Source organism: Rhipicephalus microplus, chromosome X (assembly GCF_043290135.1).
Source record: "Rhipicephalus microplus isolate Deutch F79 chromosome X, USDA_Rmic, whole genome shotgun sequence".
In the NCBI taxonomy this organism is placed as follows: Eukaryota; Metazoa; Arthropoda; class Arachnida; order Ixodida; family Ixodidae; genus Rhipicephalus; species Rhipicephalus microplus.
The window spans coordinates 222,537,474-222,563,286 of NC_134710.1; the positions used below are offsets into that span (position 1 = coordinate 222,537,474).

Below are 25,813 nucleotides of genomic sequence, written 5' to 3' on the forward strand. Positions count from 1 at the left end.
TTTTTCCGGATGCTAATGATAATGGGAACCCTGAAATTTCCACGCATCAGGATGTATTGGAATCCTGCCAAGCAAGTACCGAGCGTGTCGAAAGCCATGAGCGTGAACAGATTTTTCAGGTTGCGGTCAGCGTTGCACGTCACAGAGCCAGATGCGAACCATACTGGTTCGCATCTGGAAGGTACGACCGCTACTTGATGCTGTAAGGAAGAGGTGCTTCCTAGCGACTGAAAAAAACAGCATCGATAAGCAAATGATCCCATGATCCCCTTCACAGGGAAGAGTTGCGGCCAAACAATTTGTTCAGAAAAAACCAAACCCCGAAGGGGTGAAAGTGTTTCTTCGGTGCAGCTCCAGTTGGATAGCACACGACTTTGAGATTTATCAAGGCGAAGGTTCTGGCACATCTGCCGAGCACAAGCATCTTGGGCTTGGTGGCTCTATTGTCATGAGGTTGGTAGAAGGTCTCTTTAAACAAGAGAACTTCAAATTGTATTTTGACAATTATTTTAGATCTATTCAGCTACTCCAGGAGCCAGAAAAATGGGCATTTGGGCCATTGGCACTATGTGCAGCAACAGATTGCAGGGATACCCATTGAAGCCTGACAAAGTGTTAAAAAAGGAAGGACGCGGCAGTATAGATGCGAGGTTCACTCAAGGAGGTGATTTAACAACTGCAAGGTGGCAGGACAATGGCATCGTGAATGTTGCGTCAACGTTCGTGGGTGTTGGGGAGGCAACAACTGTGAGGCGGTGAAGTGAGTGCACAAAGCAGCATGTTGACATACCATGCCCAGAAATTATCACCAAGTACAACAAATCAATAGGCGGAGTCGACAAGATGGATTTCTTGCTGTCCTTGAACCCACTAAAACAACGAACCAGAAAGTTGCCAGTGCGAGTAATTTCTCACTTTACATCATTTGCTCTTGTAAATAGCTGGCAAGAATACCTGACCGACGCGAATGACAACTCCATCCCATGCAGGGAAGTCCTGGACTTTCTAGCTTTTCAGAACAACGTGGGATTGGCGCTAATCATGTCTCTCTAGAATTGTGCCAAGAAATGCGGTCGACCAAGCAACAAAGCCAAGGAGCCACCGAGAAAAGTGCGCAATGCTGAGCTTCGGCCTGTAAATGCCGTACGGTATGATGGCCTACACCACTGGCCAGCACACACAGGCAATAGTTTTACTCAGCGTTGCAAGTTGGAAGGCTGCAGGTCAAGGACGCGAGTCCGGTGCAGGAAATGCAATGTCTTCGTGTGTCTTTCGGCGACGAATGACTGTTTCTATATTGTCCACAACAAGTGAGACAACGTCTTCATCTTAATGGTCTCGTGCAAGGACAGCATGTGCTAATAACATTTTTCTGTATGAAATAAACCAATTAATTGTCTGAGACATGTATGTGCCTCCTGTCATGTGTGCTGACAGGAGGCCCAAAGACATATATATATACATATATATATACATACATATATATATACTTTTGTCTCCTGAGAAGGAGACAAAAAATGTACCACGAAGAACTATTCCAAGCAGTCTCGCGCAGAAGAAACCGATCGCCGAACAGGCCGACACAGAAGAGTCATCTCTCACACCTTGAGACGAAAGAGAGGCTAAAAAGCATGCTACGACAAACATTACCAACAGGACGGACATTTCTGGACCGCTTTGTTCGAAACAAGATTCTCCCTAAGGTGATCCCTCGTCAACTTTCGATGACCATGCTTCCGCCGCCACAGGAGGAGGCCCATGTCCGAAAGACTCCAACACCGATGTTGCAGGTAAACCAGGGAACCCTATCTCAGATACTGTATTTAACAAGCTGAAAAGAAGGACAGCGAAGTCCAGATACACCCACAAAGAAGATATCAAGACCGAAGAAATGAAGACATTGGCTTCATCTGAAGAAAACGCTGCGCCCACCATAGAACGTAAATCGAAGCACCATCTGAAAAAAAGAAACCAATGATCAACATTGCAAACATTCGGAATTATAAATTGGCTCCAGGAAACAAGAAAAACATTAAGAAGCAACAGATCGAGGACAAACACTGCGGGGCAGGTGCCCACAAAATAATGGACATTGGCCTGCTAGCTGACGTCAATTTTGCAACGATGAAGGGTCACATTGAAGCTCCTGCAAACGACATGTCAGACAAACTGCGACCAGATTAGAACGAAGCTTAGAACGTGAATGTGGGAACAAACTCGCAGCGTCCGTTGAGGTCTGCCAGCGATAAAGAAGACTGTGCGAGTGAACTTTCGGAAGGCGAAATGTGCAGCGAGTCATCGAGAATGCAAGGGGATTCAGCGAATAATAGCCCCCGTCCTGACAATCTCTGGAAAAAAAAAAAAAAAAAAAGCCGGAGGTCTTTTCAACGAAGAAACAACGCAAGGGCGGGAAAATTAAGAAGACAAATAGATCGCCGGTAATAGAGTCTGTGCAAATAGAAGACTCTGGCATTGAATCCGGTTGAAGCGAGTTGAGTACTTACTACCAGTTAGTGAAGAAGCCCGTGAAGGACATAAAGAATTCAGTAAAGAAGAAGACGAAGGAAGACACACCAAGGATGTCACCGAAGGCCGTCATACGCAAGTCCAGGCGTCTCACTTCCAGTCATTTTTAGAGGAAGAAAATGACTGCGACAGCGAATCGTCCTTGATGTACGACTCTCCACCACCAGCGAAGCGCACCAAATCTTAGAAGAGCAAGAAGCAGCGCATGAATGCCCATAACATTTAAATAACTTCAGTGTTTAAGTGCATCGACCTGTCTAAGATTTGCACTCGTCTCCCTGTTCAACCGGCCGAGTGGCTGCGAAGCCTAAGTTAGTTATTATTATCCTGTGGCGTCAGTCTATTTTCGGCATAAATAAAGAAACTATACAACTTGGTTGCTAGATGGTACAAGCACTGTCTATAAATTCACAGATGCATTAGAAATCAATGTCCTTCGATGCTATTTACGAGTGAATTGCGCGGTTCTGGTATATTCAAGGAGTCCTTTAGAGAAAGACACAATTTCGCAAAGTAAAACACGTCGACTAGACATTGACTAGACACTGCGCGCCGCTCGCACCGTATGCATCTACCGACTTCCCTTGGTGCTGTAACTCCAGGTTGGAATCAAGCCTACAGGGCAAAATGAAAGTACACCAGGAAAGAAATATGCACACCGGAATTGCTCAGTCACGACTGAAAAATTATTGTAAGTGTTAACAAAATGGGGGTGCACTGCGCATGTCGCAAATAGGTACAATAAGACTAACAACCGAGGAGCCTGTTTACAGTTGAATAATAAAGTTAACCTTCGCCATTGCTGTAACAGAAGAAATTTAATTGATTTGAGCAAGGTGCGGTGTTCTTAATAATATGTCTCCAAGATTTCTCTCGTCTGGTTAGGGGGACTGTGCAAGATTATCATGCCGTCAAAGATGAAACTGCATAACTGAAAATGTGAAGTGCGATGAGATAACACTTCAATTAATTTTGATGCTCTCTGAGGCACGTGTTGATACATAAACCAGTCTGACCGATGTATATTCGGTTAGTAACTCTTGCGAGGAATTTGGTTAGCAACTCTCGCGCAACAATTGAAAGAACAATCAGGATATCTCTCATAGTATACTTTTTTCCGCCCACTATGGATCCCAGCGGCCTTTTGTGCTCTACAGAAGAAATGTTACCAAGCATGTATTGCGGAAAACACAAGCCTCACCTGGTATCGCTTCCCAGCTTCCTCACTCGGCTATCACAGTAAAAAGCAGCCTTCACGCATTGACAAACCTCCCGCTTTTCCACCACGTGGATCTTCAGTCGCTCACAACGCGCACCTCACGTCTCACATGTTCACTATGGTTGGAATAGAGCAGAGAAGCTCGGAGCATATTCAGTCAAGCCCGGGATTTACAGTTCAGTTTCATGCGCCAGAAGAGCTCTCATCATTCGTTGCACAGAAAGACAGTCATTCCCATCTAGAATCTGACCCAACCACACCTATTGCGGTGTTGCCATTGAGAGCACAGCCATCTGAAAGCCCAAACACAGGAGGCTCGGAAGCATCTCTTACAGGTTACCAGGAGCCAGAAGCCTACGTAATGAATGCTGTTGCAGGCGCCTCTGATGTTTCTGCAGTGAAATCTGTCCTACCAACTTCACTGCCTGAAAAGTGTTACAACAGCCCACAGACCACCAGCTGCCGACTGGACACTACATCAATTTGTAAAGAAAACCGGCATGATGTTCAAGAAGCGTTCCCACCTCAGCACGTTCCAGTACAACTGCAGCAACGCCAGCAAAAGCGAGTCCAGGAATTCAAGACACTCCAACAGATACGGCAACAAGGACAACGACGCAAAGCGAGCCTCTTAAAGCAAACTCAAGACGCGAGGCATATACGCATAAGGTATCGGTGCCACAAACGAGTTTTGCACAAGAGATCAAGGCTGTGCCTACAATTACAGCTCCGAAACCACGGAAAACGACGAAAGAGACGAAAAGGCATCATCTGTAGAACGCAGAGACCAAGACACCATGCCGTCAGCCACGACCATCGCACTCTCAAAGTGGAAGCGCACAGTCTGTTCCCACCATGACACACAATTCGACGGCTTCGACATTCGAACCTGAAATGCTACAGAGACTACCAACTTTACCCGTTCCTCACAAGAACTCAACCGATGTCATCTCCAGTGCACATCTCCAAGGTGTAGTTATGCCATCCAGGACTCAACAGCCAGCCTCGTCCACCTGAGTTCTCTTAGATATGGCCGGACTGTGTTTCTCTGCTGTGGATTTCTTGTGCGAGTTAAGGAGCTCCCTTCTGAAATGGAACTACGGTGCATTTTGACATTTTTCGCTTTAACACTCTGCATTTTTGTTGTTTTGTTAAGTGTCTGAGGCGGCTTTTTCCGAAGGAGGGGGAATCGTGACGTAAGAAGGTAGCGACGGTTGGTAGAAGCCGAGAAGGAAGAAGTGACAATGGAATACACATGGCGTATGAGCCAGGCCATGTCTGCCATTCATCGTAGCATCATATATATATATATATATATATATATATATATATATATATATATATATATATATATATATATATATATATATATATATATATATATATATATATATATATGTATATATATATATATATATAAGGAGTATGATCTTGACAGTATAAACAAATTCCTAAATTGTTGTACTAATAGGGGCAGTTTTCAAGCAAAAACATATTTATATTCCCAAACACTCATGAGAGCTGGTAATACCTGCTCGGAAATTGATCAAAATGGCTGCACTTATTCACTTTCTACAAATATTTTGATGGGTAGGCTTCAGCAAGTACTGGGAACACATGCCTGACAAGGTTAATATGCTAGGCTTTCTCTTACAGCATTTGTGCTTTCCTGATGACTTTGAGGAGTCGCATTTAGTACGACTTTACCGATAAAGGCCTTGCTAGCTGACACACAAGCCTGAAGAGACTAGTCAATAGGAAAATGAATTATCGAATTACAAATACTCAAGACAAAGCAAGGCCCTCACTTCTTAAGCAATGTCTACATGCTTGGACTGATAGGCCTACCATAAAAAAATGTGGTCTTAGCAAACCAAGTAGAATGTATAGGAAAGTGAAAAAAAATGAGAATGAGCTTAAGCAAGGATGAATGAAAATACAACTGAAGTATTGTGTTTTTTTTTTTGTGTGGCATACATAAACAACTGATTATGTACAGGGGAGGAACAGCTTGAAGATAGAAATGAAATTTGTCTGCATGTTAATACCACGGTCGGATGCGATGTTCTTGCTATTTGAGCTAACAGGCACCATCAATCCTGTTCTGATGAACAACACAGCGGCTATAGGTAGTAGAGCAGTTTCGCAATAGGGCAAATACCTCGGTAAAACTGCATTTTGGGTAACTGTGCAAGTAAGACAACGGCAACAAGCAGTACAGCTGTACCCAAAGCCTGGCCTAATGCTGAGCATCAGCATAAATGGCAACTACTGCTGTAGGCAATTCAAGGCGGACCTAATGAACCACTCCAGGAGGTGCATGTTCACGACCATAAGAACAAACGCTCATGTCACTTTTACATATATACAATACTGCCACTGAAGCTGTGCATGGATTGACATGGGCAGTGCAAGCTCCGATCTGCACTGCAAGTTGTGAGCCAATGGCCACCAATCTACGCAGCAGTGGTGCCTACGGTAACACTGATCACGGAGTACTCCTTCAATTTAACGATCGCTAAGATGGGGAATGCTAATTATAGCTGAAGTGTAGTGTCAGGATGAGTACAAAGGGAGCAGATGGGCTTCGGTATTAAATAGGTATCTGGTTGGAGAATACCGCTCCAGTACATCCTCCTCACTGAAGAGCAGGTAGAGATATTTTAGTGTTTCAGCCAGGAAGAAGCTCTCCATCATATCACGTGGGCCAGTTTGCTTCGTGTTCAGCACACTCCCGATTGTTGTGTACCCACCACCAGGCACCTGCACAACCAAGGAAAGACAGCTCAAAAGGGCAGGTAAGCTTGTTTTGCCAGCAGACAATCCTTATAGCCATTTACAGTAGAATCTCGATGATACGAATCTCACGGGGTCACGAAAAACATTCGTATTAGCCGAAATTCGTATCATCGAAACAAATAAAACTAGCTAAATTAACAAAGAGTCAGACATGAACTCATCCAGGCACAAGGACATAAAAAGCATTTATTTCTTGATGAAAAAGTCTCTGATGTCCTTCTGTCTTTTTCTTCACCAGGTCACCTAGCAGACTTTGTTCGAAAGCATAAAAACACGTGCACGTGTCGTCGCTGACTTCATCCGCCGCCATAGCGCACCTCAGAACGCCGAGCGCATGCAGCGTTTCAGCCGCCGGTGGTGGTCCTTCGTCGTTGCCCACGTCTATGTCATCGCCATCATCGCTGGAATCGCCAGCCTCGCACGTGGCCTCCTCAACAATATCTTCGACCATGTGCGCACCACAGGTGGCGAGATTGTCATCTTCCGTGCCAAAATCATCAGACGTGCACTCGACGTTGAGCTGTTCCCAGTCCTCAATTGTAGGATCTTCCGGCTCTGGGGGCACCTCTTCTGGACTCCCAAAGAAGCCGCATTTGCCGAAGCCGTTCGCTACGGTAGTCGGAGTTACCCGATCCCATGCCATAGCTATAAAATGGATGGCGTCGAAAAGGATTACCCCCAAATGCAGAGATGTTACTTGACTCATACTTGACTCAAGACAGTCTTGCCGGTCACCATAAATCGTTCCCAAACTTGCAGACGACTTGAAGGTGACTTGGCGCGGTCGAAGTCAGGTCAAGTTTCAAGTCGGCTCCAAGGCTAGCTTGAACTTAGAAGTGTGGCAGCTTGGGCTAGTTGGTATGGCATGACGATAGTTATAGTGCGAGAACAACACGACGACACAGAGACAAGAGGGACACGAAAGACACGAGCGCCCGTGTCTTTCGTGTCCTCGTCTCTGTCGTCGTTTTGTTCTCGCGCTTTAACTATCGCCGGCTAGCTTGAAAGCGACTTCACGCGTTATTCCAACAAGGCCACCTCTCGAACAGACGTCGCGCGGAGGGTGGCCGCTTTTGAGTTTGCTTGCCTCACCGTAAGCGTAGCATTTTCTGAGGCGCACTGCCTGCCGAAAATTCTTGGACCCACTTTACGTGACCGAGGAAATCCGATGGAGTTGTACGCCGAGGAACAATTCCACGCTCGATACAGATTCACGAAGAACTCCGTGCGGCAGCTGCTGGGTATGTTGCCGCTCCGTGAAAGTGGGGACAACCGAGAACAGCCTGTGCCTCAAGTGTTACAGCTACTGATGGCTCTCTGGTTTTACGGTGCTGGCACATTCCAAACAGTCACCGGGAATCTCATCCGCATTCCGTAGTTGACAGTTTGTCGTGCAGTAGGAAAAGTTACGCTACTCATCGCAAAGCACCTGTACGCAATGCTGGTGCGCTTTCCGCAGCCGGCAGCACTTTCTATTGTTATGCGGGACTTTTATGAAGTGGCTGCGTACTCTGGTGTTACAGGCTGTGTCGACTACACACACGTGCGTAATAATAGCTTCGGTTGGGCGCAACGGCCATTTCTGTTTTTTTTTTAAAAACACGACAACAATTTCCACTTCTTTCGGTACAAAACTGACTCGGCGCTGTGTCTGTGCCTCGTCTATCCTTTTGTCCCGTCTAGGGTGCTTTCATGCCCCTATCACGGGTTTTTTTATCTGCTTCACCATCATGCAGCGATACACAACTGCACCCCGCGAGACAGAATTCTGCAGAGGGCAATGTCCTGACCCCCGCTTTTTCTCTTGTTTACCAAGCTCAACAAAAGGATACGAATCACATTTGTTCCCATAACTTTTTTTTTTTCATAACTGTGACCTAGCCCATTACAGGCATGCACACAGGCGAACAGAAAGGCAAATACCGTGAAAATCTCGTCACCTCGTAAGCCAGGTCAGCACAAATACATGGCGAGGCGTTCGATTGAAAAAAAAAAAAAAGAAAGAACTCAACGCGATGCTTGTTTCGCCTCCAAACAAGCAACCGTGAAGAAACGCACCGCATTTGTGTGGCCACTAAAACTAGCAAGCAACGGACGCTTTACAGAAGCAACACTGCGCATCGCTGTGGCGGCAGGCACCACGTGCCCCTCTTTAGCGGTAAAATGGCAAGAATATGCTTGTGGCCCTTCGTTTTTATAGTTATTTTAAAACATATGGTCTTTTTTTGCTGTAATGCATGCCTTACGCGAACAACTTCATTATTACTATCGTCAGCAGGCGAGCAGCGTGTTTCTGCTTTGAAGCTCGTTCTTGACTTGACCAAGCAAGACAGCCTGAGCATCTATGAAACGCGAAGGCTGACTTGGGCGTTTTGAAGTCCGCTGCTTGCTTCACGCGGACTTGCTCAAGTTAAGTTGAAGTCGCGAGCCAAGTAAGATCTCTGCATTCGGGGGTTATTCTCGGGTCACCTTCGTCCTTTCGGTCAATTTTTGCGAGTAGGCGACGCACAAGAAGGCTGTTAAAATGGTGCTTCACATTCTTAATAATCCCAGCGTCAAGGGGTTGCAGGTGCGTCGTCGCGTTTGCGGGTAAAAAGACACTTGCCTCGGGTGGGGGGCGCACTGGTCAAGAAAAAGAAGAATCCTCAGATTCTTACAAGCCATCCTCCTGTCAAGGAGTGACAGAAACTCTTCAAACAACGCCGCCGTCATTCACGCCTTTTTGTTTGCGCGATAGACGCACGGCAAATGACTCTCGCGCTTGAACAACCGGGGCTTTTGGAACTTTCCAATAACTACGGTCAGCTTAAGCTTTTCCGATCCGTCGGCGTTACAGTACAAGAGCCCAGTAATATGCTCGTTGCTTTTTTTGCCTCCTCTGCATGCTTCGCCTTTTAAACAGAGGCTCTTTTCGGGTTCAGGTTAAAAAAGAGACCTGCCTCATCAGCATTAAAAACATCACGAGGCTCACACTCTGCAATAAGTGACGGCAGCATCTCTAACCAGTTGCTGACAACTCGTCAGCTTTTTTCGCTTCGCCGCAGACGCTTTTGTAAACGAGAGCGTGCCTTGTCTTAAAGCCCTGCAGCCACCCACATGAGGCCTGAAATCCGTCGATGTGCAGAGCAAGTGCAAACTCGTCGGCTTGCTCCCGCAAAACTTTGCCATCGATATTTACGCCAGCTGCGGTTACTTCTTTAAACCAAGTCAGGAGAGTCTCTTCAAGTTTCACGTGCTGAGCGGTCTTCGCTTGCTTTGCGTTGATGTTGAACCAAAGCAAGTTTTTCATTATGGTCTCTCGCTGTCCAACAACTGTGCTCAGTGTTGACGTTGCAAGGCCTAGCTCCTTAGCCAACTCCGTCTGCTTTCTCTTAGGATCCTCACCAACCTTCCGAAGGATGTCTAATTTCTCCTTGAAGGAGAGCGCTTTTCACTTGCGCGACATAGCTCGTTGCGACTAGGCGAAATGGCACAAACACAAAGAACGCGGCCCGAAGCACAGCACTGCAGTCACTTGGTCCAACGCCACGCAGAGAAAGAGGAAAAGCACAACAGCAACAAAAGCGTGACCGCTCCAAACTCGTTGTGCCTTGCCCCACGCAGCCCGCCGCGTCGTCGCGTCCACGCCGCCGCACCCAAAAAGAGAGAGAGAAAGGAAACAGTGGCCAGCGCCATCTCTAAACCTAAACTGAAATCAAAGGGCGCAAGCGGTCTCTGAGGTCTCAGATATTGCGCATGCCGCGCGCCGATGTTGCAGACCGCCACGGGCTGCTGGCAGGCACAGTTGGCAAAATGCCAAACCGGCGGTGCAGCGCGCATTCCGGCGCGCGACTAAGTGTTGTTCTATTTCCCGGCCATCAGTGGGGCGGCGTTCATTCGTATCAAACGACGCGGGCAGAAAATAGATTCGTAACAAACGTACTCTAGCGCATTGCAAAGTAATGGGGCTCGGCAGGGACCACAGAAAACTTCGTATCATTAGGAAATTCATATTAGCCATGATCGTATCATCGAGATTCGACTGTATACAACATTAGAGCAACAGATTGCATCTTTGGCAGTAGCTGACCAAGGAATATGAACATTGCTTGATAGCATGTGCCTTGATAGCATGTGCCAAAAAATTTCTTGAAGGTTGTAATGCAACACTTCTTTAGAAAGGTGTGGAATACATTTGGTATTAAAGGAAACCATTGTACAAATAGCCATCCAAATTCTTCCACCAATGATAAACATCGCACATTGTGAATCTGGAGATGATACTGTGTCAGGTCTTTGATGCAGTTTGCAGCACATGAGACAAATGTATTATTTATTTACTTATTTGTTTATCAAGTCTGTTAGGTCCCAAAGACATTACAGATTGCATAAACTCCAACAAATGCACATAAAAGTTGGCCACACTTTCTTTTAGTCCTATGGTTACAATTCCTATGGTTACAATCTACAGCTACTGTTTGAGCTCATTTAAACTGTGGCAGCAGCTAAAGTCATGCAATCTATTGTAATCATCAGACATTTATGCTCTGGTGGGCTGCTCTGGCCCTCTGTGGGTGCTAAGGCATTTAGCATTAGCTGGTACGCTTCCCACATAGGCAGGACAATTTACCTCAATGCCAACTACTATACCGAACAGCCAGAAGCACCAATTAAATGTCTACTAGCATATTCTTATCACTGATTGCTTTCAGCATTAAATGCCTTTCAGAATATTCTTATCAATGACTGCTCACTGCAAAGTCGGACACCGGCAACTGTCATGCTGCAGTTCACTTATGTCGTCAGAGCAGGATGTTTTGAGAACTACAATAAAAGAAAGTCTTAATGGCTCAGGCCACTGCTGTTCTGCATGCGTTTTCCCAAGATCCATATATCAAATGCCCACCTTATGTTCAGAAAAAAAGGGGCTCCCATTAAATGCTTACTAACCTTGCAGTACTTCTCGAACCCTTGGAAGATACGCCAAGCCAAATCCCGATAAGTCTCGTTGCGTGTGAAATAGTACATGTACCAGAGGCTTTCCAATGTCTCTGGTCGAAGAAGGTTATGCGCATCATTGCCCTGAAAACAGAACACAATACTACCTAAACATTTATAACTACTGCTAGAATGAGTGTATGTACAAACATATGCAAAGCTGGAAAAATCCAAAAAAAACATGACTGTACACAAAATGTCAGGAAGAAAAAGATGGAAGCTTGTGATGAAAAAATCTATAAACAGAGGTTGCTTGCTCGAGCCGATGTTTTAACAAGTGAACTTGCCTACCTCAAGGCTAGAACTGGTTTTCTTAGCACTATTGTGTATATGCTTCGCAACCTCCCCTCCATCCGAACAAAGGAGAAGGAGAGGGCTACTGTGGATGCCTGGGTGTCGGAAGTGGGGAGGAGTTAAGACGTTTCGCTGTATTACGGTTGTCAGAAGAAGAACCACTGAATATTGGCAGGTTTGAAATTCCTAGAAAGAGAGCCCAACTCTCATTGGTTTTCGTTAATTACATACTATTTCAAGTGGATTCAAGAGCCCTCTAATGAATGTGTCTGCTGGCTGGAGTGCATTGAACTTGCGTATCAGATATGACTATATTTTCTGTCTCTTGCGGACTGGAAGATTGGCTGAAGCATGTAAGGTATGACATCGTCTAAGTTGTGTCTCACTACTAGTCTAATGCTGTGCTATAGCTTTCGGCAATTTCTTTGCTGTGTCCATGCAATGATCGTTTCATCTAATACAAACAGGCTGTACCGTTTTGCCAATGCACTGTTAGTAACACTATGAACATTCAATTATGTAGATAATGGTTAAACCAGTGCAGGTAGAACTAAATTTTATATGATGGATGTAATCACTTGTGGTACTTTTAACTATCATGTCATTTCGAAGGTGTTCGCATGTCTTGCATCTTGGACGACGATGATAATGATAGGTAGGTTTTAATGGTGCAAGTGTGATGCTTTGTCAAAGAGCACCATGAAAAGGAGATGAAAGAGTGGCTATGATCTGTGACTTCACAGTGGTATGTAAAGTATGTCACATATGAACTATGATGATGTTACGTGGCTGTAAAGAGGCCTAAAATTCTGTGCCCAGAGGCAAGTTAAAGTGGCCCAGAAACACTTTTTCAAGTAACCATGTAAAAAATTCGATGGGAAAGCTGATTGCCTCACAAATTCCACGCCGCAAAAATTTTAAGAATCCGTCCGGTGCAAGTGGAGTTACAAAGATTTCTCGCATGCTGCAATTGCATTCTCTCTCCTTTCCTCCCGACGAAAGCTAAGCAGGGAGGAATGGCAGGTGAAATAGAATATGTCACGCACACCTCGTGACCTTGAGCATTTCTTCTTTTTCGAATGCACGGCTTTTTCAGCGTGATCGCACGCACACGTGCGGACAAGTCGCAGCCTCTTGCGGCGATCCCTGTAACGACTGAACGTGCCATGTTCAAATCAGAAAATAGCCGATAGGTGGGCGTTGCAAGAGTGATTTTTGAGCATCTTCCGTGGTTTATCATGAGTGATTGTATTGGCCCACAAAATGCGCGAAGAATCCTTTTTGCAGCCCAAACCTCTTCCTGTTTTCTCCAGTAACAAATACGCAGGGATTGACGCCAAAGTGTTTTCCAGCCACTCGGTTCTTATGCTCCAGCGCATGCAGCCGTGTAGCTAGTGTAACGGCGGAACGCACCCTGCACAGCAGGTGTCGAACTAAATTTACTACGACGAACCCGACAACAAAAACACAGCGGCAAAATGCGGTGCACAAACGTTGCCGGTGCACAACTTGTCAGCGCGGTTGTGCTTTGCATGAACTCTGAGATGAGGATGTGGCGTAAAAATAGGCCGTATGACCATTATCTAGGAGGCCATGCGCTTTGTTTCTTGCTTTGTTTTCTCTGCCGCTGGGCTTACGCGGCGCTATAAACAGAAAAGCTTTTCTTGCATTCACCAGATGGCACTCTACCGTGAAAGGCATGACATTTTGATTGACGCCTGCGCTCGCACCTGTTTAGCATGGTTGCCTATGTTTCGACATTTTTGCATCGTTAATTTGTAATATAACGGCTTGATTTAACATTGTTTCGATCGTCAGCACGACTGGCTATCACACCAAAATAATATGAACAGATACATTTACCCTTTTATGGATGATGGGACACTTATACTCTGTTTCACCACTTTGGTTCAGCACTACCAAAGCTACGAGGTGTAAGAAAGCCACGCACTTGCGCAGCAAAACATAGTCCGACACATAACAATTAGCGTAAAATTGACCTGGTTGACTCAAATTGGCAGTTGTATGGTGTGTGTTACGTCACATCGATATTTGATATGTTTATGCTTCGCATTTAGTTCACACGCAAGAAATTATTTTTGTCACTTACGGCCGGTAACTGTGTTTACAAATCAACATGGCAGCGCCCATGCAGAAGCGACCTGCCGATTCAGTCCAAACTTAGTACACGCCCACTGCGCTGACAGCAACAAATCAATGGTGAAATCAGTCATCGATTTGTTTCATCTTACTCTGAGGATAAAACATCAGGTACGTTTTGTCGTTATTAGCAAAATATGCTGCTTGCTTAGCCACACCTGCTAAGACTAATGCGCCGAGGCAGTGCTTGGGCTGCGTCTCTAGACCGAGAACAGCTGCATCTCCAATGGACATGCAACATGATACTGCATTTTGTGAGCGTGGGGTCCTCCTTGGATGGGGACAAAGAAAAGAGAGAGAAGAAGCATTGCAGCAAGAGACGCGAAGGAACGCACCGGCAGAGAAGCAGTTATACGAGAGCCAGGAGAAGTGACGGATCGCCAGCATGAGCGTCTACCAATCTTCAGCAGAACAACAAATCCACGCTTCAAGTTCCTGGTGTGACTGCTTGTTTCGCAGTTTTACTGTATCTTCAAGTTAATAAACCAGCCTTATCTGCCACGAGTGTGTATAAAAAATTTGGCGAGCAGTCACCATGAAGACGGTGAGCAGGCGACATGGCGCGGATGAATACATGTGGAGTCGCTAATCACCTTTCTTATTGATTGAAGGGCCCTGTAGACTCCACATTGCTGAAGGGAACTTCTGAAACAGAGTATAAGTCTCACTTTTCGAGTAGTCTTTCTTTTGCTCTAAAATGCTTACATATGAATTAATATTCGAAATTTTCATATGGCACCATCTGCGAGTTTTGTGCAAAGCGCTCCGTGGAGTTTTCTGTCCTTGCCCTAACGTGGAGCTGGAGGCGCTCCCGTTACATTTTGTTGTGTTTTTGTGTTCCTGTCTTGTCAGTGAGTGCCTGTTTATGAAGATATATCAAGGACATATATATTCAACGACTGGTAAGTGAAATATTTCTTCTTGCATTACAGTATTCCTTTGAGAAATGGAATTGCCGACAAAAGTTACCCTACGATAGGAAAAAACCATTGCATGTATGAATCATTTAACACGTGCGTTTTCGCACTCGCAGGGTTAGGCTTACTGAATCACATGCGTGCACTGGTGTGATACCAGTGCCTAATTGGCTGATTTACTTCTCCCATGCAAGAAAACAAAAACGCATGAGCCCAGAGGAAGCTCTAAAACTAGTTTTCAGTTTACCAGACAGTTTCAATGACAGTACAGATGAGTACTATGAAAGTTCTGAAGACGAAGAGTTTGTGCTTGCCACTGATGAAAGCAGCAAGGAGGACGACACTTTCCAGCTGCTATTAGGGCCGAGTACAAGCAAGCGCAAAGCAATCCGACAGAAACACTACGTTGAAAAAAAAAAAAACAACAGAAAAGAAATAGAAGAAGCCTTCTGAAGAGCTTGATGACGGGACTGTTGTAAATTGTTTGAACCTCCTGCACGAATAGCGCGCGCATGGGACGACTGAGAACAAAGAGGAAGAAGAAAACAACAAATCAAACACTCTTTTTTTACCATGGATGCTCAGATTTGTGTTTTTCGTTTGGCGCTTTTAAAGGCCAAAGCGTGGTTTTCTCACATCGATTTTGGTGCCGACGACCCAAGCCTGTCTTTCCTGGTGTGGGTGAGCTGCGCTTCGAGCTAGACCGACATGGAGCGTGCAAAGAACAAGCGGGCCTCGCGGCGATCGATGAACACGATGGTCAAGATCACGCTCCGCAGTCAGCACGACAACCTTACCTTCCACATTGAAGCCATAGGGTGCCATTTATTTGTGGGAAGATGATTGAAGCCTCAAGTCAGAGTCGTCTTATTCAAGCCATCGCAGAAGAGGACAAACATCTGGCCGACGCAGTCGTTTATCCGAGCGTTGAGTGTTAGTGTCCTCGTTGGATCAGACCAGCTTTGGAAGTTTATGTCAAGCATGAGTGAAGTGGGACGAAGAAAATCCTGCCTTACTCGCCATTGTTGCGACTCCGGGTCCCGCGGGTGTCAGTTTGGTAGCGGGCCCCCGTCCAAGGACCCATCGTCGAACAAGTCAGATGAGGCGCTCGTAAAAACGACAATTTATTTACATGGTTAGTAACTGAGAGTTTGAAAGGAGAAGTCAAAAACTGTACATGAGAACTGTTGAACTGTAGAACTTCAGAACATGAAAATACACAAGAGTCTTCCGTTTATATAGCGCCGCGTTGCCAACGCTGGGCGCACTGCGGCTTCAGCCAATACGGCGCTCCATGGTCCAGGTGCTCCACCCACGAAGGAGAGGAAAGACACCACACAATTCATGTGGAGAGGGCACAGTCCACACGATGCCCAAATATGGTCACCAAAGCACTGCACCGACGTTTTCGCACACGTCACCAAGTTTCGTGCACGTCCGATGATTTTGGTTTCCAAGATACTTCTGGCAGCTGGGTGAGGTTCGAAAAACCGGCTGCCAGTACACGTGTCAAACTTGCCTGACTCTTTGGGTAGGACAATGTAACGGTGGGCCAGCATATCTTCAAAATATGCCACCCCATTCAGCCGATCCTATGGAGAAAGGGGGAAGGAGGAGTGGTCGACTAATCCCTCGTCATCGAGGCGGACATAGTGCATTATCCTTTTCTTCACCCCCACATTCCATTCCTGGTTGTTTGCTAGAAGCTGTGGCTTAGCTGCACATATCCCGGGGCTCCGCTTGACCTCGCAAGATGCAGCCTCAACCAATTTGGCTTTAGCTTGCAGCCTCAACTGCAAATACCGTGCTGGTTCCCAGATTTACAGATCTTCGGTGACCTCGAAAATGGTCCAGCTGCCTCCTTGTCTGCCTCAAAAGCCTTGTTCCCAGCAAACACAATGGCCTTTCTTGAGTCGAGCTCCCAATGGCCTCTCTTGGCTCGTGTGTTTTCTCTGCGCGAACAAGTCCCGAACCCCTCGTTCAGGTTTTGCCGAGAGGAAATTAATCCGTCTTGACGGCACACCCTTGCTTGGAATGCGTCGAAATATTTTTCGTCCCGTTCACAAAGGCCGAAAAACTTCAATAATTATGACGGTCGTAACACCATCAACACAAAGATGGGCTGGACTCTCCAGGGCCCCTTATCTGGCGTTGGAAGTGCAAGTAAGAGAGCAAGCACTCAAGTATGTGTTCTGCGAACGGAATTCCAAGAAAATGATGAGGTCGCTTTCCAATCACAAAGATTTCGGCACCTCGAAAACATCGGAATGGCTGACACGCAAACGTCTCAGTGCACCGCAGATGCTAAAGACGAGTTCAACAACACTGCTGTTACTCCAAGAGGACGATATGAAGTTGCATTACCCCTGAAATCTCCGCTTGTCGACATGACCGGCAATCGGGAAGTAGCCATTTCGAGGCTTTACAGAATCGTCCAGCGACTGTCATTAAACGACGAAACCATGAGAGCCTACGATAAGGCTATCAGCCAATACGATGTTGCCGGAAATGGTTGAAGAGGCCACTTCTCACACAAAGCACCTCATTGTTAAAAGACAAACCAGTACCTAAGCGTCCCGCATTCGTGATCTGCAACCGTTCCTGGACAATGATGGGATTTAAAGGATCAAGACCCGCCCTGACAACGTAAAAAAATCAGAAGACATGAGGTGTATGATCCTACTATCAGCTGACCACCGCTGCACATATCTCATCGTCGACCACACGCACTGGCACCTGCTTCACAATGACGTAAACGATACCCTTTCAGCGCTAGAGTGTTTTTGGGTGATTAAGGACCGCCAGTGTGTGAAAAAGGTAATCTCTGGATGCAAAGTGTGCGCTATGTTCAAGTTCCAAACTGCATCGGCTACTACCGCGCCACTGCCGACCGACAGGGTGGACAGATCGCACCCATTTCAAGTTGTGGTTGTTGACTTTGCCGGTCCTGTTTTTGTGAAAGGAACCGGTCCTGTTTTTGAGAAAGGAACCAGTCCTGTGACAGCCTATGTCGTTATTTTTACGTGTGCCGTCGAACGCTTGTGACCTCATGCCATATTACGGCACGAAGGACAACGATCAGTCCTACAAAGTTCGACCTTTGACCAACATGATGAACGAGAAGTTTCTGGCTAACTTCACGCCATCAAGTCATCTTGCCGTAGATGACAGTATGATACTGTTCAAAGGGCGTTTGAGCATCAAACAGTACATGCCCATGAAACCTAAAATCAGGAAGGGCTACAAAGTTTGGTCTCTCGCAAACTCTGAGACTGGCTATCTCATAAGTTCCAGGTCTACGAAGGAAAGAGCGCACACAAGCCAGATGACGTAACCTTGGGTAAACACTTTTTCCTGACCCTGACAGATGGCACCATGCCTGCTGGCTCACAGGTATTTTTAATAATATTTTTAGCTCTACAAAATTACGTCAGGTGCTTCGGGAAAAAGACAACCTTGCTTGTGGTACATTTTGCGTCAACAGAAGGATCTACCTTAAGTAGTCAAAGAAAATAACAAGCTTGAGAGAGGGTCTTACATTTGGAGGAGAAAGGCAGAGGTGGTCACCTATAAATAGAGAGACTCAAAGAATGTCCACCTTATGTCGAACTACCATGACCTAGAAGTCCATGTGCAGCTGCACCGAACACTCCCAAATGGCAAGAAAATGGTCGTTGAGAGCCCCTCTGTTGTGAAAGACTAGAACACCTGGATGGGAAGAGTTGAATTAGATTAGAAGAAAACCCCAAAACCACCGACCGCGGATCAAAACGCTGGTGGAGCCACATATTTGCTTCATGTTGGATGCAGCCGTAGTGAATGCTGAATATATTCAAATGAGTTTCATAGAGCCTATTAGTTATCTGCAGTTCCGCTTGATACTTGGTCGCCAACTGGTTGCGCAAAACAGCTTTTTCTAATCAAGTGTTACAAAGCAAGCTCACCACAACAAAAAGAAAAAAAAAACTGACGTGCCATGAGTGGAGTGCCCGACAAGCTCCGGTTCGCTGTAAATGGCCACCATCGGAAGTTCACCGGTGAATGTCTGCGGTGCCAGTTTAGCTCCACAGAGATGAAAGAAGTTCGCAGTAAATACATCTGCATAATGTGCGACGTGCCCCTTTGTGTAGCGCGTTTTGGCCTATTTCCCTGTCGGCCATCATTTACCTGAAGTAGATGGTGAGACATACCCTGTCCCACTTTCTTTTTTGCGAATGGTGATTTTAATTCCCCATTTGTTTTCTTTCTAATAAAACTTCCTCAGAAAAGCTTGTGTTAAAACATAATATTGCCTACTTCTTTTATTTTGCTGGGTCCTACAAAGGGTTAAAATTTTTTTCTTTTTTCAAGGACCAAGACGGGAGGGTGGGTTCATTACACAAGTAAATATCGTATTAGTCGGCAGTTTATTGATTTTCCAACAAGTTTACATAAGTAATTCGTTAGTCCAATCGGCCTGTAACTTCCTACTGAGGATGGATTTTTGCCCTACTTCAGTATAGGGATGACAATGGCCTCTTTCCAAGAGGAGGGGATGTTGTGGCAATACCAGATGGCATTGTACAAGGAAAGTAAGGTTTACAGTGTTTCCTGGAGTGAGTGCTTTTTTAACATGTCGTATACAATTCGGTCAGAACCTGGAGCAGATTCGTTGCAGCAATTCAGTGCTGCCTGTAGCTATGCTAAGTTGTATGGTTCATTATAGGCCTTATCTTTTGTAGATATTCCGTCTAGCCTTTTTCATTCCAATCTGGTTTTATATCTTTGGAAGGTGTCTGAACTGTGTGCAGAGCTGGATACATATTCGAAATGCACTCCCAGGGAGCCATACCTTGGTCTTCCAGGCTTTCCCCCTGGGCGTTCACTAAGGGTGTGAAATGCGTTCATACACCTTTGATTTTTTCACGCTCTTCCAGGCCTTATCCTCGTCTCTACTATAAGAATTTACACCCAATATGAACCTCCCCCAACTCTCCTTTCCAGCCTATCAGCGCCTACCATCCTTGAAATTCGACCTGCTTAAAACTGACAAGGTTTTCTGCTGTGAGGGAATCGCGCAGAAGGTCCCAGGCCTTATTTGTTTTTCTTCAAGCCTTGCCGCAGTCATCATTCCACCAGGGAACACAATGACTACTTGCAGTGCTAGACTCTGGTGTACATTTAGTGGCTGCATTAATAATAAAAGGAATAAAATACTCGACAGCAGTGTCAATGCTAAAACCAGACAAGACAAATCCACCCACAAGAGCTTAGCGAGGCTGTGGAATCCCAGTTGACTCTGTCAACACTCCACCGTGTAACTTGAGGTGGAAAGTCATATTGATTTTGTGTTTTGAAAAGTACAAGGAAGTGGTCACTCCCATAAGGGTATTTAACCACTTCCCAGTTAAAATCAGGTAAAATGGATGGGGAGATGAGGCTAAGATCGATGGAGGAATATGTGTTGCTTGCAAAGCTAAAAAATGTGGATTCTTTTTTGTTAATCAGGCACGCACCAGTGGAAAAGGTAAAATTCTCAATGACTCCGCTTCACACGTCGATGCGAGAATCGTCTCACAGGCTACTGCAAGTGTTAAAATCACCGAGAACAAGGTAGGGCTCCGGCAACTCATCCGTAAGAGATTTGAATTAATGTTTGTGTAGCTGGTATTGTGGGAGTATGTCTATTGAGCAGATAGTAATGAGTTTGTTTGAAATTATAGCTCAGACGACTATTGACTCTAATGCCGTTAGGAGTAGAATGTGCTGGCACGCTACTTCTATGGAGTATATTTGCAACACCGCCAAATGATGCAAAAGTGCCCTGGCGGTCTTTGCAAAAAAACGACATATTGACGAAGCAAAATTGTGCGTTTTCAATTTAGGTGTGTCTCCTGCCCACACAGCACCTTTGGACAAAATTTTCCTAAGAGCTCTTGTATATCCTCGAGGTTGTGTAGGAGTCCTTTAGCATTCCAATGTAGTATGTTCTCCATCTTGGATATGTGTATGTACTGTGTGTGTCTCTAAAGAGAAACGAGACTTATTTCGGAGAGCATTTGTCAGGCCTTCTGATTGGCGTTGTTTTTTGTTTTTTGTTTTGTTGTTGTTTTTGTTTTTTTAGTGGCTAAGAGGATCTTGGCGCTCCTTCGGCACAGCCTGCATCGGACGGTGGTGAACTTATGCAGGCTTCATCACGATGGACGAAGCGTTCGACCCCACCTGGCTGGAGGTCAATGAAACTTCTTTAGTTGGTGTGCTGCCCTGGCTGCTGCCAAGGTCCACAGGGCCCTTCAGTGGGGCTGTATTTAGGGAGGGCACTGCCTGACCACACGAGGTTGCTCCCCCCATGGGGGCTGATGGAGTTTGCCTCGACACGCTAGGCATTGTCCAAGGCATCGCCGAAAGCCGTAGTGGTGCTGACCCCCAAGACATCACTTGAGCATATTATGTGGTCTCTGCAAAGTATGAGGAAACACACTGCCGCACTTCACGAAAGCTTATGTTCAGTTTGATTCTTGTTACGATTTCTTTCTCTATCTTCCGGGCCACACAGGACCTGGTATGCCCGATGGTCACCTTCACAATCGGCGCAGTGGAATTTGGATATGCATTCTTCATCAGCGGAGTGTCCAGAGGTGGCACATTTGGCGCAGGCAAGCTGGCCTCGGCAACTCTGGGAGCCATGGCCGAACCTCTGGCACTTGAAGCAGCGCGGCAGGTTTGTGCAACGGAGGCGAACAAATGCATCAAGTCACGTCACACGTGAGACATGAACGCCATCTGGCAGTTTTCTTAGAAAACGCGTGGCTCTGAGACGGGTGTGCACGCCCATTTCAGAGGTGATAAAGTGTAGAACGCAAGGCGACGGGTAGGTGCCACCACTGTCTCGTCTTAGCAAAGCGTTGGAAACGCTCGCCTTTTCTTGCAAGCATTGCATGGTCAGCGCAACGTGATAAGCGCTACGGTCCTTAAAATTACTTATGTATGCCTTTTCTAGTAAAAGACGCACATGAAGAATATATACGTGTTGTTATGGTGCCCCAGACATGTGCAATAATTGCTTTTTACTTGACAATTACACAAGCATGAACGCTCAACCTTAAGCAACATTGATGGGCGCTGCGGATGGGGTCGGCCGTTTCAAATACCCGATGCCGTTAAGGGGGGAAGTGGCATTGAAAAAATACTTTTTAATTTGTTGACCTACAGCAATGAAATTTGTCATGCATACTCATAAGTGTCTCGAATAGGGAAATATGCAGTTTCATCGTGATAGCTTCAGTAGTTCTCAAGTTACATAATGCCATACGATCCAATTACATGGTCTGCTCGTGGAAAGCCTAGCGCTGCAACAAAACATGCCAGGAAGCTGCGAATGGTGTTGATCTTTACTCAAAAGAAAGCTACAGGGTATGGCACTCTCAGAATTTTTTAATAAGTTCTTTTTTTTTTTTTAGAGATCATCATGGCTGCCGACACACATTGTCAGAAACAGTGGCACGGACAAATCATCCTCTAGAAAAATAACCGGGCCATAAAACAGAAATTGAAGATTGCTGTACCCACAAGCAGTGTTCAGGGATTCAGGAAAAAAAAAACAGAATCAAAATCGGTCCAATCATTCCCATGCTACTCTTTCCACGAGCAATGCACAATGTTCAAAACACACTTGTGAGAAAAAGCCTGTCGAAGTTTTCGACGTGCTTTTTTCAACGAACTTTTTTGTTTCTCGTTGGATATTGATGAAAATTGGCACAGACACTAAGAATGACCTCACAGTGCTTCCATAAAAATTTTGAAGCGATACCACAAATACTTTACGAGAAACATATTTCTTCATTGAACCATGTGGAGGGACTGAGCATAATGTTAAAAAAGAAACAGTATTGAGAAAGCTGCGTTTAAAGTTTCAACTTTTCTTTACGTCTCTAAGACACCTAAAACATCTGATCTAAGGTTTGTCTTGTGATATTTGACTTCTTTTCATGATTTACTCCTTTTCATGATTTTCAAAGAACAAGTATGGATTTCAAACCAAGTTCTTTGTATGAAGGAGTGGTGTGATACGTATGACAGAAAAGATTGTAATTGAATAAAACCATATACTGATTTAATTGCACATAGTTTTTTGTGCTGAAGTTGTAATTAGCGTAATTAAGTACTTGATTACAAATATTCACTGAACTTTTCTTTATTTGGAGAGAGGTTTATTGCATCAGAAAAATGGATCACACCATGACAGCCTAAGGCTTCTTTCCAAATAACAAAGTTATGGGCAGAAGACTGGTGGCACGGGAATTTCTAGCAGTGTAATTAGTGACACGAAACAGGCATATAAAAATTCTTGCCCCTGATTCATACATGCTGTTTCGCCGCTCTAGCTGTGAAACACATCATCATACAGCCGGTCGCGGGAACTCTAATCTACAGCAATTGATTAACCTCGGAACATTCATAGACGTGCGTGGCGATATCAAGCACGGCTCCAAGCACGTGTGAATCGCATCACAAAAGCTTATTGACAGCACTCCATATGACCGTGGGGTGCGCGGCCGCGTGGACAGTGCAGCCGGCGCGTAATGCACTTGCCGGCGGCGTTCGATGCGCGAAATGTGCAACTACGAAGACAAAAAATCGGCACGCACTGCACTTGGCAATCAAGGGCCTCAAAACGACCTTCAAACATTTGCTTTTTGCTCGCTTGTTGTTAAATGGAGGAGCCAGCTGAGGCGGGAAAGTTAAACACGGAGAAATGCTCTTTCCGATGAGCCCAAGAAGCCGGCTCCCGGCCGAAGCATCGCGAAGCTATAATTTTTTGAAAAACGCCGTTTTCTCGCCATTTCCAGAAAACTTTTTGCTACCTAGGTGGGTGAAACGAATTTTCCGAAGCACTTCTGCGCGGTTTTCAGTGTAGATATTTTGGAATCAGATAGAAAAAGTGCTCCAGAAACTGAGAACTTGATTATCAAAAAATCGATTTTTTTTTTTTTTGCCATTTTTCGCGATCCCAAAGCTGCGTCCCCCCTTAAGAGTGGACAAACAAACAAATGTGCAGACAGAGAGATCAAAATTTTTGCATCGAAGGTCCCCAAGAAAGACTATCGTCTTTAAAAGAGGAACAGTGCACTAACCTTTATCAAGATATCACGAGTACCCTGTGGTTTCATGTTGAAGTGGGCAATCTCAGGTGACAAGAATGTTGGGTTGATTGAATACATGCGTATACAAGTGTCCATAAGTTCTAAAGCCAGTTCCATGTGAGCTTGTGGCATTCCTCCAACAACATGGCCCAGCATGAGTGTCCCAGGGAAATAGCACACCAAGTGGTCCTGCAATTAGCAATACAATTACATCACAGTGGTAGCCAATGCACTCCCTAGTCTTATCTACAAACATGACTCCAATCTTCACCGCAGTTTAGTGCAGCTCTTTTTCGTGCCTTTTCTTACAACCACAGTTTTCCCTTATAGAGGCCCTGCAACATCTTTCTCAGTTCAATCAGAATGACCTTGCTATTCGACCCTGTCCCATGAATTTCCTGCCCCAAAAATTATTAAAATCTGTGAGGTAGAGTTTTGAGGCGCATCGAGCCTTCCCTTTTTTGTGTTCATTGTCATGAGTGCACTGGAGGCTACATTGGGGGATAATGGCAAGGGGGTGATGAGACACCCAAAGGTTGCACCGCTGCACACGGTCTTGCCCTCTCCCGCTTTTATTGCGATAGCAATCATATGAAAAATCTCGACTGGGTTTTGCTGTCACCGTCGCCACCGCCGTCATTCACGTATAAATATATACAGCCGAGCGCACATATAACAGCACCACGGGGGGGAGGTGGCATTGAAAAAAAAAACTTTTTCATTTGTTGACCTACAGCAATGAAATTCGGCATGCATACTCATAAGTGTCTCGAATAGGGAAATATGCAGTTTCATCATGATAGCTTTAGTAGTTCTCAAGTTACATAATGCTACATGATCCAATTACATGGTCTGCTCGTGGAAAGCCTAGCGCTGCAACAAAACATGCCAGGAAGCTGCGAATAGTGTTGATCTTTACTTAAAAGAAAGCTACAGGGTGTGGCACTCTCAGAATTCTTTAATAAGGTCTCTCTATTTTTAGAGATCATCATGGCTGCCGACACACATTGTCAGAAACAGTGGCACGGACAAATCATCGTCTAGAAAAATAACAGGGCCATAAAAGAGAAATTGAAGATTGCTGTACCCACAAGCAGTGTTCAGGGATTCAGAAAAAAAAAAAACAGAATCAAAATCGGTCCAGTCATTCCCATGCTACTCTTTCCACGAGCAATGCACAATGTCCAAAACACACTTGTGAGAAAAAGCCGGTCGAAGTTTTTGACAGGCTTTTCTCAATGAACTTTTTTGTTTCTCGTTGGATATTGATGAAAATTGGCACAGACACTAAGAATGACCTCACGGTACTTCCATAAAAAGTTTGAAGCGATACCACAAATACTTTACGAGAAACACATTATTTCATTGAACCATGTTGAGGGGCTGAGCATAATGTCAAAAAAACGGTATTGAGAAAGCTGCGTTTAAAGTTTCAACTTTTCTTCATTTCTCTAGGACACCTAGGAGACGCGGCGTTTCAGCGTGCGCGTGAGACGCATGACACGTCGGCTCCGTCGGAAATCGACGAATGTTGTGGACTTTTGGCAAATATCTACCAGAAACTGGTTTCAGCGTTTCGGCGAAGCCATCAGGAACCTCTGGATACCTATTTTATCCAGGTAGGCCCATTTCCCGCCAATCTACGACTGGTTGAACATCCCGCGACGCCCGAGCCCGGCTAAGCCTAACGCCGACGAGGCTTACGCCCGGGCTCCCCAGCCATGGCAGCGTCCACGAAGACAGGCTACGACCCCAGCACGGTGCAGTGGGTTGACATCGAGGTGGCAGAAACACGGGAA

The 25,813-nt window shown here is 45.4% G+C and overlaps 1 protein-coding gene across 1 annotated transcript in view; it reads right to left on the reverse strand.

Moving 5' to 3' along the window:
- Positions 1 to 5,144: 5,144 nt before the first annotated feature.
- Positions 5,145 to 25,813, reverse strand: part of alpha-Man-Ib (alpha-Mannosidase class I b) — a 122,695-nt gene continuing 102,026 nt past the window's right edge. The window contains exons 8-10 of the mRNA XM_037435677.2: positions 24,006 to 24,203; positions 11,474 to 11,605; positions 5,145 to 6,508 (exon numbers count right to left, since the gene is read on the reverse strand). Of these exons, the coding sequence (XP_037291574.1) occupies positions 6,302 to 6,508; positions 11,474 to 11,605; positions 24,006 to 24,203 (537 nt within the window). The 3' untranslated portion in view covers positions 5,145 to 6,301. The remainder of the gene's footprint in view (positions 6,509 to 11,473; positions 11,606 to 24,005; positions 24,204 to 25,813) is intronic.